General features: G+C 38.7%; 2 protein-coding genes across 2 annotated transcripts; one reads left to right on the plus strand and one right to left on the minus strand.

The window, feature by feature from the left end:
• Window positions 1–1,966: 1,966 nt before the first annotated feature.
• Window positions 1,967–3,893, minus strand: LOC106302814 (uncharacterized protein At3g60930, chloroplastic-like). Its single transcript, XM_013739239.1, has 4 exons — window positions 3,398–3,893; window positions 2,647–3,263; window positions 2,287–2,576; window positions 1,967–2,225 (listed from the first exon to the last, which is right to left on the minus strand). The coding sequence occupies exons 1-4, from the start codon at window positions 3,891–3,893 to the stop codon at window positions 1,967–1,969; spliced, it is 1,662 nt and encodes a 553-aa protein (XP_013594693.1).
• Window positions 3,894–8,962: 5,069 nt separating this feature from the next.
• LOC106301162 (probable sulfate transporter 3.3) lies at window positions 8,963–14,082 on the plus strand. Its single transcript, XM_013737504.1, has 11 exons — window positions 8,963–9,296; window positions 9,451–9,499; window positions 9,591–9,798; window positions 10,555–10,726; window positions 10,837–10,902; window positions 10,993–11,106; window positions 11,194–11,310; window positions 11,940–12,544; window positions 12,706–12,791; window positions 13,530–13,606; window positions 13,683–14,082. The coding sequence occupies exons 1-11, from the start codon at window positions 9,048–9,050 to the stop codon at window positions 13,833–13,835; spliced, it is 1,896 nt and encodes a 631-aa protein (XP_013592958.1). The 5' UTR covers window positions 8,963–9,047; the 3' UTR covers window positions 13,836–14,082.
• The last annotated feature ends 885 nt before the right edge of the window (window positions 14,083–14,967 follow it).

The following is a 14,967-nucleotide window of genomic DNA, read 5'->3' on the forward strand; positions in this document are numbered from 1 at the left end:
GACTTGATCCCTCGACGAAGGTACGTATGCAACTCACGACACGAGTCAAGTCACCTTCCACCTACAGAACTCAAAGTGGGCATATCGTAACACCCGAAGAACAACGGCACGACAATATCCAAAACTGCCCTCTCTTCACAAATATGTAACGAAACAGAATCTGACATCTTAATAAATACAGTTTTTAGACATTCAAACACACCAGCCTTCTAGTGTCAGAAAATCGCATAACTGCGACAGCTGGCCAAAAACCAGGACCCTGATCAAGTCCTCGGTCGCGGCCAACTCCGCCAACAAGCGCGACAAAACTAGCTAAAAAAATCTTTTGTTACATCGAAATTGTCGATAAAAGTATCTACAAAAAAAATGACCTAGCCCCAAAAGATCGGCCTCGCATAAAACATAAAAATGGCAACAAATAAATCGGGACCCATGATCCCATCTTTATTAAATAAAAAATAATAAAGCAACAAAAGGCAGAGGGAAAAACAAAGAAAGTCCCTAAAGCTACCATTCGATGCTGAATTCACCATCCTCAAAGCGATCACCCGAGCACTTCGCCACGTCATCCGCTGCAGAATGGACCTTATCGAAGAAATCCTCCGGCAGATCCTCCGAAATCTGAGGCAGGTCGAGCTTCCCAACGGAGAAATCCGAAGTCGCCATCACATCGACCTCAGACCCAAGCTTGATCTCCTTCGCTCGAAGCCGCAACAACTCATCCGAAGCTAGGAGATTGTTGCTCATGATCTCCTTCAAGAGATCTATATTTGCCACGACTTCCCGAAGACGAGCTTCACAATCAGTTGCAGCCTTCTTCTTTTCCCATTTCTCCTTGAGAGAGACCAGCACATCCAGATAGCTATCCGCCATAGTCTTTTTGGCCTCATGAGTCGCGCGGCAAAGGTCGTCAGAGAACTTATTGGCAGAAAATTCAACCTTTGCTTCCAAAAAGGAAACTTGCTCGAGGGCCGACTTCCTTTCGTTACTCACAACTCGCAGACGAGCTTCGAACGATGCAGCTTGATTCCCCAACTTTTCAGCGGCAGTCAGTTGAGCAGCATTGGCACGTTCCCGGTCTTGAGCCATCTTTAGACCGAGCTTTAGCTCACGAATGACTTTCTTTATTTCATAAAGTTCGTCAGAACGCAGAACATCTTGCAGGCGTTTTTCTAAAGTCACCGCAAACTCGTTGTTAGCCTCCATAGCCTGAAACATGACAAATCAGTACAAACAAAACTAACCAAAGATTCGACAAGGTCCAAATTTCAAAAGGAACGACCTTGGCATGGGCCACATCCATCTTTACGTAAGCCTCGCACTCCGTCATATCACGCAGAGAGGGAAGCGGACATCCAGCAGGTTTGAAGTGTCCCACCAAATGAGCAACACTATCTTGATCTTCCGTAATAGGACAATCCTTGGAATGCGAGAACTGCTAGTGGAACGGCTTAGCAACAGCCGCTTCGCTCGAGACACCAAGACGACGATCCGAACCATTCGTTTTAGCCTTCTTCGGAGGACGATCACTCCCCTCCGAACCCGTTGGGCTACTCGACTTAACGCGAGCAACAGATTTTTCACCCTCGGGGTCTTTGGCCCCTTGGGTTGAAGGCCGCGGAAGTTGGGTCCCCTCACGAATAACTTCTGTGAGCGCATCACTCACATCTCTAGATCGAATACGTTCCGCATTGACAATACCAGTTCGAGTTCGTACCCTATCAGAATCGCGAGAGTTGGATCTTTTCGAAGTCATATTACGTTAGCGAGCAAAAACGAAACTAAATGAGATACTATGACGAATCCTAGAACAAAGCCAAAGCTTTATAGGGATCAGAACCTAGCCATATCTCAACGACCCGAACAAAAAGAATCTCGAAAGCTAAGGAAACATGGATATTCCGAAATATTATACTTATCCATTAAAAGATATCAAGATCAAAGATCGTCAAAAAAAAAAAAAAAACTAACTAGTAACGGAATCCCCCCCGACTTGATCCACCGAATCATATGAGACTTGAGGGAGATCAAGCTCGGAGATCGACCAATCCGGCACTGGGGCTAGGGCGACAAAATCCTCGCAGTCTCCTTCCATTCCCTTTAATCGTGCAAGCTCCGCATCCACAGTCAGGCCCCCATCCTTGAGCTCGTTCAGGAGATCGATGTTGGCGGTCACTTCTTGTAGCCGGATCTCAGCAGACACTTCCTTCTTTTTGCTCGCCCATCTATCATTCAAAGACTCAAGAACTTCCCGATACTTTATCGCGATATCGCGACGAGCAATACGAGAAGCGCGGCGCATGTCCCGATCTCTCTCGACCTCGAGCGCCGCAATTTCTTGCCCTTTGAGCAACCATCTGGGACGTGAGAGTCTCGTTCTCCAGATGAACTCTCCTCCAGTCTTCAGTCAAAGCTTCGATCTTTTCGGCATCCTTCTTCCCTTCTCGCTTGGTGGCTTCGAGCTCCTTCGAAAGCCTCTTGATCTCAAAACCAATATTCTCGATTTTCTTATCGTTCCGAGAAGCCACGACATGATCCTCCATCGTCACGACATACTCATTAAAAGCATCCATCACCTGAGAAGAAATGGAAATGAGCAAATACCACAAAACAGCTTTTCAAATAGAATGAAGGCGAGAGATGAACCTTAGAGCTCCCCACAGCAACCTTGGCGTAGGCTTCCCTCTCGAATGAGGAAGTGAGAGATGGGAGAAGACAACCCGCGAACCTCATGCGACCAGCGAGGGAAATTAAGTCCCTTTGGGCCGCACACGAAAAACCATCTCCCTCAAAAACAAACCTAGGACGAGACAGACCGGGCAAGGCACCTTCCGATGACCGATGTCGCTTACGAGTCGCCGCCACGGTCTCGTCTTCTGAACCAGGACACAACGAGACAGGAGGTCGAGTCTCTCCCGAAACATCTTCATCGTTGGAATCATGAATCGATATCAAGGGATATTTTCTGGAAGCTCGGGCCCTCGATGTAAACCCAGAAGTTTGAAACGACAATCTCCTCACAAGCTGTCTAGTTAGCCGATCTGAAGATTGGGTCTGAACAGAAGGAGTCGCTACGACCTCCTGGGAGTGTTCGGCCTCGTCTTCAGACTCCTCGACCAAAGAAGCTCTGTCGGTCCCCGCCGGCAAGGCGAAGGCAGTTTGAATCCGAGTTCGATCAAAAGTAGACCAGTTCGAACGACCTCTACGAAGGACCTTCATCAGATCGCGGATCTCATCTGACATTGAAGAGCTTCTAGAAGGAACTGAATCAAACGAAAATAAACGAAAGTTTTAGTCTTCGACTCCTCAAACAAAAAATCATCAACACATAGGCAAAAGAAAACTAACCGATATTCTCGGCCCAACGCCGGGGAAGCTGGGAGCAGTCGGAAGTCACCCATAGACGCTCGATCCATCTTGAAAACAAAAAATTGCTCGCGCCACTTCTCGTCGCGATAAGGGATGTCCTCGATGATGTGGCGAATGACGTGGCGACCTGGGCGCGGAGACACGAGGAAAGTACCAGGGTTCTGCTTATTCCGCTTCACCAGAACGAGCTGACGAAACTCCCTAAGACCAAAAGTAAGACCCTCCTCCCTAGCCTTAACCAAGAAAGCGACAAGATGTCTAAGAAAATTCGAGAGAAGTTGGGAAAGCGATAACCCTAGCTCCGTTAGGACCTCGAGTATTGGCTTCGGAATCGGGAAGGTAAGACCGCAGGAATGAAAGAAGGAAAGATAGGCTCCATAGTAGCCTTCTCTCACGGTTTCGGGAGTCTCATGCGTGCCGACCAAGTCGATGACGATGGAACGGTCAACCCCATACATATTATAAAGGCTCTCGAGATCATCGGCTGTAGTAGTCGAATGAGGGAAATTGAAAGACGAACACATCTTAAGCTCAAAGTACAGAAAGATTCAGAGCAAAGGAGAAAGAGACGAGAAAGAAGAAGCGGAGGTGAGGTAAAAAGAAGATCATCTACGTATATATAAGCCACCTTAACGGCTCTATCGTCGCTATCGAGAAAAGCAATTATGACCTAGCCTATGCCCTAGCGGCGGCTAAAGTAGCTGTTACCGATTAAAATAAAAAAAAACGCACCAATGAACGGCTTTTTTTGAAAACGACCATTAAAACCGAATCCGAGAGATATCGGTTATCAAACGAGAAGACCCGGGTCAAAAAACAACCGCCCCTTTTCCTTTTCGAACAAATCAAAAGAGGCTGGGGGACAAAAGTTGGACCCAATTTTGGTCAATACCATAATGGGCCGCGATCAAAGGCATGAACTTTAAAGGGTCAGATCCCGTAGCAAGAATACGAGCTCGAGAAAGAGTCACCGAGGTCGCGGAGATCGTGCAACAAGAAGCTGAGATCGCGGAGCTACCACAGAGGTCTCGAAGTCAGCTTACTATAAAGGAAGAGGAATGGAAACAGAAGGAGAGACACGTTGAAAACCCTAGAGAGAGCTATACACTTACACCGATCTTGTTGTCTTCCCACTTTTAGATTCTTTCTGTACCGATCTCGTTTGTATCACTCGATCTAGTTCAATCCATTGTATTTGATCTTATTCATAAATAAAGTCCATTTTCACCTACTGTAAACTATTTAACATCGTTGTGTTGTAAAGATATTGTTGCCTACATCATTTGTCTTCCCTAGATCAAACTCCGATCACTATCAAATACTTTATGTAGATTTTAGGTTCTACACTAACTAGTTTGGTTTCATTTGAAAATTTTGATTTGGGTATTGCATGCCTAATATATGACTGAATCTACACCAGCATTCACATTTTAGTCCACCACTTTTTATATGGACCCAATGATAATTAGTAGGTCTATAAACCTCCGGTTTGGATTATAACTTATCGAAAACAGTTTGGTATATTGACTCAATTTGTACAATGGAATCACATTGTGAACAAATTGCATTGATTAATTAGTTCATCTTACTATTTTAAATTGTGTCCCGACAGAAAAAGAAACTCCTTAAATAATGTTTTGATTATTTGATTTAATTCTATTAGAGCCAAGCCCACCATAGAAACCAAACTATCTTTAGTTAGGATTCACTCATTACTCTGACAAAATCGTTTGGATCGCAATAATTATGTCCAAGGGTCATTTATATTTGTATAGCCGTCTGGACTTATTTTAAATATGCAGGTTAAGGTTGTATATATTTTCGTCCATATCATCGATATAGATAGCTTTGGTTGGAATTTCTTCTATTTCTATTACGAGTTTGGTTAGATTCATGTTATATGGATATTTCAGTTTGGTCGTTTCTTTCACCGGAAACAAGGTTGATTAAATGATATAAACTTGAGCTGATTCACACGAGAAGATAATCTTCTATCATGTCAAGCTATTAATTCGCATATCATTTCCTTTTTAGTTAAACTAGTAAGGTAATTAAACTATTTTAATTCTCTGGCCACGAAATGAACTATCATCTTAACATGCAAATTATTTTCAATTAGATAGATACAACTACAGTAGAGCTGAATTGTGGATAATATACTCTGGAAAGTGAAAGCCAGAAGATATTTTTATGTCAAGTGTTTTAAAAAAAAAAAAAAAAAAAAAAAAAACCTACTAGATATAGTAATATATATTTGTATAATCAGGACATGCGAAAAGCTAAATGTCTGTTACATGACATTTGTAAATGAAACAATTATACTCAAAAGTAGTTTTAAGTTTTTAATAACACTACGAGACGGTTCTTGCTACTAGAAGAATTTTTTCTAACCAAACTCACTTTCTATCTATACACAAACTAAATAAGTTAACTACCCATAAATTTGACCAACTAAACATTTAAAGGCATTTGGGTCCTAACATCTTTCTCTATTCCTCATTGATTTTTATTTTGACATTCTTTGTCTCAGATCTCACAAGCCATGCTTTTCATATTCTCTAGTAGCTTCACATCTATGAACCTAACCAGATAATGAAAATAATCAACATCCCAACGGCGGCGTTCGATTAGGCGAAAAGACAGTGAACAATACTAAGCGGCGTACAATTTGCAGGGAAGAAAACCCAAGAAAAGTATGAGCAAATTGTCGTCGAGGACTCGTGACGAATTTGAGTTCTGAGTTCGAAAATTGCGGAACCCTATATGATGAAAGCTAAACAAAAGTTAACTCTTTTAGTGCTTGGAGGTGACAGGTCAAAAACGGGTTACAGTCGAAGAGCTCCAATTTGTCACCTCCTCTCCGTCCTCAGCTCCTCCGTCCAAGATGGCGTCGATGTTAGGTCTCGTCCACCGGTGGTCGTTGCTCTTCGTCGCGCATCTCGTCAACATCGGCTTCTCCACGTCTCACGCCATGACCGCTCCATCTCGGGCCCTGCTTTCAGCCTTCGCTGTCAAAATTAAGCCTCACCGTCGTTTCTCTGCTCCGTTGTTGCCGGCTCACCATCGTCGTCAACGAGATCCGACGAAAAAATAGATCGAGCAACATCAATGGATGAGTTTCGTCTTTTTCATCTTTGGTCCTTTAGTTTTCTGCTTCTTTCACAATATGCCTCAATTTCCAATCTGATCGAATTGCTTCATAAATTTACCCCAATTATTTTCAGAAATGGTCCGTCGGCTTTTGATTATTTTCATTCTGGCCCCAAAGTATTAAAATGTGCAGAATAGCCCTTAAAATCACATTGTACAAGACATGTGATGTACACGTGTACACGACATGAGATGTACAAAATCACATTGTACACAACATAGTATTTCCAGATTATGTACACGTGTACACGACATGGGATGTACAAAATCACATTGTACATAAAACAACAATCTTTCTACATGGAATCATACTCCCATATTAAAACAAATCGATGAGACGAGATCTGTGGAAAATATTTCACATGCACACATGGTTATGCATTGAAAGCTAGATCTTGGAAGGCTTTCATTCCTTTTTTAAACACATCTAAAGGTGTTTGCATGTTTAACATATATACTTTCAAAATAATTTTACATATACACATGTTTTTGACTAATGACAAGGGCTAAAGTGTACAATATACATATTATATTTTATCAGATATTTACATGTACATATATGTTTGTGATACATGTTAGATGTCCAACATGTTGCAAAGTTATGTACATTCGTTAGTGTACATATGTACATTAAATGTTGGTGACGTACATGTGTACAATAAATATGGTAGTGTACATGTGTACAACACTGGAAAGTTAGATTAATTCCAATCAAAGATGAAATGGTAGAAACATATGACTTTCATATCATTATACAAATCATTATGAAGTTGATTCTCAAATGGTAGTAGAATATGACTTTCATATCTCTTTAACATGTAAATGCGTACACTAACATTGTGTACACATCATCGTGGTCACCCAATGTACTCGTGTACACGAACAAATGTACCTACACAAAACACAAAATCTATGTTTGGTTTGGATAAAAACCGTAGGCATACAGATTGGATTGAACTTCTTTCTTTCTCTCTCTCTCCTCCCATTTCATCCTCTCCAACATTCCCGAGATTCTCAGATTTCCGATCATGTCTTCCGCCGGAAACTCAACAGAATCCTCTGCTATGGCGGCGTAGTTGGACAAGATGTTCTTCTGCCACCAATGCAATCAAACCATCACAATCTCCATCACCTCCACCACTGATCCTTTATGTCCCCTCTGCAACCTAGGCTTCCTCGAAGAATACACAGATCTCAACCCTAATCCAAACCTCAATCTCATCTTCCCAATCTCAGATCCCCCAGCCACATCATGCCTCCCCTTCATCCCAGTCATGGACTTCACGAATCTCGATCACGAGCGGGACGCATTCGATCCCGTGAGCTTCAGCCACATCCATCTCCAGCAGCTCCAATCAAGCGGCATCAACGTTCAATCGCTCTCGCCGTTTTTTCCTCCTTCGTCGACTTTTGGGTTTCTCTCTCACATCGATAAAAGTTACCAAAATGTCAAAATAAATTTTACACGTCCGCTTAATTCAATCTGGTTTCCTCTTGTCCCGCGTCCTACACAATTTTTTAAAATTTCAAATGTCTAACCAAACAAAAAAAAGCTCAACTAAAAAATGTGCACCAATTACTTTTATTTAGGGACAATTTAAAACTTTTCACACAAAAAACTATCCCCACTAACTACAACTGCCTTAGCATGTAAATAAAACTTAGAAACTGCTCTGCAATGTAAATAATTCTTTGTAAATTGCAAGACCAGTCCTGATAAAATTTGCAGTGAAGAAGTTCTAATTCCATTTTGAATGATTATAGATCACCACGAGTTAACTGAATGGAGGAATCTTGGTGTCATGGTTTTTAACCATAGTATGATTTTAATCGATTATATTAGATAATAATTAACGCAATATCAAAACACTGTATCCATAAGCATCTAACAAAAAAGAAAAACAATTTTAAGCATCTAACAATTATTCGATAGATATTAATATTTTTAAATATAGTGTGGGCTCGACTCATTGACCCAAAGACAATAAGTCTAACGCTCATCAACTTTTTCTCTTTGTCCGGATTAATGTGACAATTCCAAGTTAGCTAGTTGGTGGTCTCTCTGTTTGTTAGCCTTTATACATTAATGCGTATTACTCAAGTTACAGAGATGAACATACTGCCTTTTTTTCTTACGTGCTATAGTTTTCTTGTTATTTTGTTATCATTCATATCATTAGGTCTGTATTGTACTTATTTTTTGTACACGCATTATTACAATTTCTCAAGATGGCGAATGTTTTATATGAATAAAATATTTCTTTTGTATTCGATCGAAGCATAATTGTTGAAGATTTGGACTATATACAACCAAAAATTCCCAGTGTAAATAATAAATAAACCCTAAACAAAACAACAGTACGTGTAAGTTCTCAAAAATATTATCTTTTGAAATATCCAAAAAGTGGCCAAGCTTACCATTATAAAATGTTAAAGACCGACCCGAAACAACAATACTCGTGGTTCCTACTTACATTATCAACGAAGAGCTAGGAAAGAAAACATAACACGAAGAGTAATATAATCTAATGGAGGTTCACAAGGTGGTTGCTCCGCCGCATAGGAGCACGGCAGCAAAGCTGAAGACAAGACTGAAGGAGACTTTCTTCCCTGACGATCCTTTAAGACAGTTTAGAGGACAACCAAACCGTACCAAACTCATACGAGCCGCTCAATACATTTTCCCAATTCTCCAATGGTGTCCTGAGTACAGCTTCAGACTCCTCAAATCCGACGTCGTTTCTGGTCTCACCATCGCCAGTTTAGCTATTCCTCAGGTACATAATACTTTTTCCGGTGAGAGAATTTGCAAAATCCGACGATGACCTATGGCATCTTCTGACTAACCACGAGTAACACTCGAATCAAAATTCTTGATATTTTCTCCAAAATTGAAGTTTCTTTCTTTCTTTTTGGTCTTTTTAAAAACAGGGAATAAGTTATGCAAAGCTAGCTAACTTGCCTCCAATCGTTGGTCTATGTAAGAATCTGAAGTGAAATTATGTCGAATTATTATTTGATAGTAGTTAATGTAAATATACACACGTGTGTGTGTGGGTTGATGTATGTAGACTCGAGCTTTGTGCCACCGTTGGTATATGCGGTACTGGGAAGCTCAAGAGATCTAGCGGTGGGACCAGTCTCCATAGCTTCGTTGATCTTAGGATCCATGCTAAGGCAACAAGTGTCTCCCGTAGACAATCCTCTTCTCTTTTTACAGCTCGCTTTCTCTTCGACCTTCTTTGCTGGTCTCTTTCAAGCCTCTCTTGGAATCCTCAGGTTACAAATATATTCTATATGTCTATATCTAATATCTGTATAGGTATCTATTATACTCATAAAGGTTTGTTAGCTTTGCATGAACCAGTTGTATCCTTTGACTGTTTGTTCTGTTGGACGCATGTGTTCAAAGGTCAATATTTTGGGCCTGAGCTAGGCTTTACTATCAATCTATAGGGTATATAATATGTTTGTTTGATTTGATTTAACTTATAAAAAAAATTTGATATGATCTTTTGTTTTTACATGTATTTAAAAACTCAGTTATTTTTAGTTATATATTTACCACAAATTCATTACTAAAATTAACTTCAAATATTCAAATTCACTAAATTTAAACTACATTAATAAAAATGTTTGTCATGTTAAATGAAATAATATTTTTCTTGTGTCTAAATTTACATTTTTTTTTTCAATTTACATTTTTATTAATCTCTTGAATATATATTTTTTAATTCTATAATTGTATGGGTGTGTAAATGATATATTACTCTCTCCATTTCGTTCTATACGACGTATTGGGTAAATATCCAGAGAAGAAATACTAATTTTTATTCCTCTTCACATTATCATTAACCAAAAACCATTCAACCAGTAGAAGAAGATACATTGAAGAATACAAACAATCATAATAAAACTAAATTTTACGTATAAATTTTACAGATAATCCATAAAGTGAAAACAAAAAAAAATCTCCATAGACATCTTATAAAATAAAATTGGTGGAGTATTTGATTTTTATATTTGAATATGCAGGCTGGGATTTATAATAGACTTTCTATCAAAAGCAACCCTAATAGGGTTTATGGCGGGAGCAGCCATAATAGTATCATTGCAACAGCTAAAGGCTCTACTTGGGATAACTCATTTCACTAAGCAAATGAGTGTAGTCCCTGTTCTCTCCTCTGTTTTCCACCACACCAATGAGGTTTCTCTCTTCTTTATCCTTCTTCTTCCTCTGTTTTATTCACTTTTATTTACAATTTGATATTTTATTTATTGTTATTGTAATATATAATATTCAATGGTATTGTGCAGTGGTCATGGCAAACAATTGTGATGGGAGTTTGCTTCTTGCTGTTCTTGCTCGCCACACGTCACCTCGTATGTTTACGTCACGCTCACTATTAGTTACCAAATATAGTATTAGTAAGTCGAAATAATAGTAATGATCAAAAAGGAAATTGAATGCAGAGCATGAAGAAGCCGAAGCTGTTCTGGGTATCAGCTGGAGCTCCGCTTCTTTCAGTTATCGTCTCAACGCTTCTCGTCTTTGTTTTCAGAGCAGATCGTCACGGAATCAGCGTCGTAAGCTTCCCTTTTCCTTTATACATGACCAATCCTCTCTTTTCTTGGGCAGAATTTATTAATTTTTTTCATTTGGTGGACGTTCAGATTGGAAAACTACAAGAAGGTTTGAACCCACCGTCTTGGAACATGCTTCAGTTTCACGGAAGTCATCTCGGACTTGTTGCCAAAACAGGACTTATCACCGGAATTGTCTCCCTCACTGTAAAGTTTCTAAATCTCAGTTTAATCTCATATGCTCTTGATTGTTTACTTAGTTTGCGTGTACATTTGCATGTCATCCAACAAGGTTTGATCTTACATGGCATTTGACTTTACTTGGCATTTACTTTGCATGTTAAACATGGCCGAATTTGAAGCCACAAATATTTCTCAAGAATTTTATAAAATAAGTTTATTTTTCCCATAATTTAGAGACATATGTTTATGTAAAAAATCTACAAAAATTTTGGAAGCCAAAGCCAATGTTTCATTGGCATTGGCTCAAATACAGCCATACATGTTAATTATTATGGTCTTAATCAGGACAGCTCTGAAATTTTAGGGATATAAGCAATCTAGTAAAGACGTTAGATAAATTTTTTAAACAAATTTTGAGAATTTATGTTTATTTAAATTAATTCTAAAAATTTAGGGGTCATAGGTCAATTGTTTTATTTGAAAATGCCCAAAGCCGGTTCTGGTGTTAATCGTTTCTAACTTCAAAACTTTTCTTTGGAGTTTGCATATAAAACATTGTTCACTTTAATAGCTAATATCAACTTAAACGTTAAAATGAACTTAACTCGGTCGTCTCTTGTGCCTTTGTCTATATATTTAATTAAATCGCACAGGAAGGAATCGCGGTGGGAAGAACATTCGCAGCGCTAAAGAACTATCACGTAGACGGAAACAAAGAGATGATCGCCATAGGTCTAATGAACGTAGTAGGCTCTGCCACTTCCTGCTACGTCACAACCGGAGCTTTCTCTAGATCAGCAGTTAACAACAACGCCGGATGTAAAACCGCGGTTTCAAACATCGTCATGTCGGTCACGGTTATGGTTACACTCCTCTTCCTAATGCCACTATTTGAATACACTCCCAACGTGGTCCTCGGTGCCATCATTGTGACTGCGGTCATCGGTCTCATCGACCTTCCCGCAGCTCGTCGTATATGGAGGATCGACAAATTTGATTTCTTGGTGATGCTATGCGCCTTCTTTGGTGTCATTTTCCTATCCGTACAACAGGGTCTAGCTATTGCGGTGGGACTATCATTGTTCAAGTTATTGATGCAAGTAACGAGGCCGAAGACGGTTATTATGGGAAATATTCCAGGGACAGAAGTATACCGGAATCTTCATCACTACAAAGAAGCACAAAGGATCCCAGGAGTTCTTGTCTTAAGCATAGAATCTGCTGTCAATTTTGCCAATTCGAACTACCTCACTGAAAGGTTAGTTATATAAACTATGTTTTTCTACATTTAACTGTACCGGCTATGTCCCAACCAGTTGAGCTACCATTATGGGTCAAATGAACCACATTTCTTAATAGCTATGTCGTCCTTATTAATAATATTTGTACTAACATTCTCTTCATCTGGATTGTGTATAGAACATCTCGTTGGATCGAAGAATGCGAAGAAGAGGAAGCTCAGGAGAAACATTCCAGCCTTCAGTTCTTAATTCTCGAAATGTCAGGTTAGTCTTAATCAAACCGATCTATTTTAACCATATCATCATATCTAGAGCCGTGCTTACAGATTAATAAAAAAAACATTTGCCTAGGGCCCCCAAATTTTGTAAAATTTTAAGGGCCCCTAATTACAATTTTTTTTACATGGTAGTTAATGTATTCTTTTAGTTAGATTTCTATTATTATTTGATTCTAAATTCGACTTCTATTTAAAAAAACTAATTTATGATCAGTTTTACTATATTTTATGTAAAACTATAAAGATTCTACTTCTAATTAACTGTAAATATTTGATCCACATTTTTCATCTTTGTATATGTTATGAGTTAGATTTATTTTATATATTTATAGAATTTGATTAACAAATTATAATATTTTGAATATATAGTTTATTGTATTTAATTTAAACACTAAGATTGAGCTTTTTAACAGCGACCAACATTTCAATCCAAAATTTGTATTTTTGTTTTTATATTACTAATTCCTACTTTTGATCATTATTTTATTTTTTAGTTTATAAAAATCTGGTGCAGAAAATTTAGAAAATGTTTAGGTAATAAATCAAAACTTTTTAGTGTTATATATATATGTTTTTTCAAAAAAAATATTTTATATCATGTAAATTTTTTCTAACTTACCTAGGACCCCCAAAAACCTTCGCACAGCACTGATTATATCCTAAGATATATAAAAAAAACTTGAGTTTCATAGCTAATTATGATTAATTACTACATATGTTAAAGCTGTGAGTGGGGTGGACACAAACGGAGTTTCATTCTTTAAGGAGTTGAAAAAAACAACTGCGAAGAAGAACATTGAGGTAAAGTTGTTCTGCGGTTTTTCTCACGTAACCAAGAAAATGTAATTAGTTTTTAACTGTAACTGGATTTGTGCAGCTTGTGTTTGTGAACCCATTAAGTGAAGTGATAGAGAAGCTACAAAGAGCTGACGAAGAAGAAGAGTTCATGAGGCCTGAGTTTCTCTTCTTGACTGTTGCCGAGGCCGTTGCGTCACTCTCTCTTAAAGGCCCATCACTCAATAACGTTTGACTAGTCTTTTTTTGTCGGTCCAATAAATGTTTTGGGCCGATGGTTGAAGTTTTCCTTTTTCATCTTTTTATTCAGTACAGTGTAATGTTACGTTCCTCTCTCTTTCTCCACTATTGATTTTGGTGAAGAATCTCAAGATGTATGTTTTAGTATGAGCTTTTGCTATTTTGGAGTGTACTTAGCCGGTGGTGAGTCTGGTGACATTGAGGATTAACCCATCATACTAATCAAAACTCTCTCGTCTCCTGTTAAGTTTCAAAAAACATTGCGACTTCTTTTTGAATGAATGAAATATTGCGACTTTCAACTAAACAATTCCTAGAGAAAGGCTTTAACATTTTATAGTACTATGCGTCAAAAGCTATAATGCAAAGAGGGTGGCCTAAAAGTTAAAGACATTACCTGGGAAGCGCATAGGACGTCATGATTAACCGCTCGCTTTTATAAAAATAAAAGTACAGGGCATTAAAAAGTCTAGAATTCAATTTTGATCAACTAAGTTTGGCACATGAGGTCCGCACGCCATTGCTTTAGCATTTTATATTAATAGATCACTCATTAATCACGTGTTTAAATAACCCAGCTTATGATTAACTTGGTAGTGTTATAAAAAGAATCAGAATTTTATTGTATCGCATAAATTTAAATAAGGCCAAAATTTTATATCCGTAGAAAGAAATAACACTGATACAGAGAGAGAATTTCTTATTAGAGAGAAGAGAAGTGTTTGAGGTGTGTATTATAAACGATCGAATCGATCGTTTATATAGAAGTTAAAAAGTAGGATTTACTGTGCAAATAGTACAGCGGGCCCCACATCTTTTATATTTTCAGCATAATCGGCTCCTCCTTTTATTTGACTTTCGTAACACTCCCCCTTGGGGGCTGGTGTCACTATCCGCTCTCGCTTAACGTCTTTGTTGCCTCGTTAAAAACCTTTCCAGGAAAACCCAATGGGAAAAACCATAGTAAGGTAAAAAGAGTACAACTACGTAAGCTCCCCCTCGAATGAGCAGTCATAGATCCTTCTGATGGCGCATTCCAATGTTGTGGACATGTTTTCTGAATACCGAGGTAGGTAGTGATTTTGTGAAGAGGTCGGCTGCATTGTCGCATGATCGAACATATCTTA

The sequence above is a fragment of the Brassica oleracea genome, chromosome C7 (genome assembly GCF_000695525.1).
Source record: "Brassica oleracea var. oleracea cultivar TO1000 chromosome C7, BOL, whole genome shotgun sequence".
NCBI classification, from domain to species: Eukaryota; Viridiplantae; Streptophyta; class Magnoliopsida; order Brassicales; family Brassicaceae; genus Brassica; species Brassica oleracea.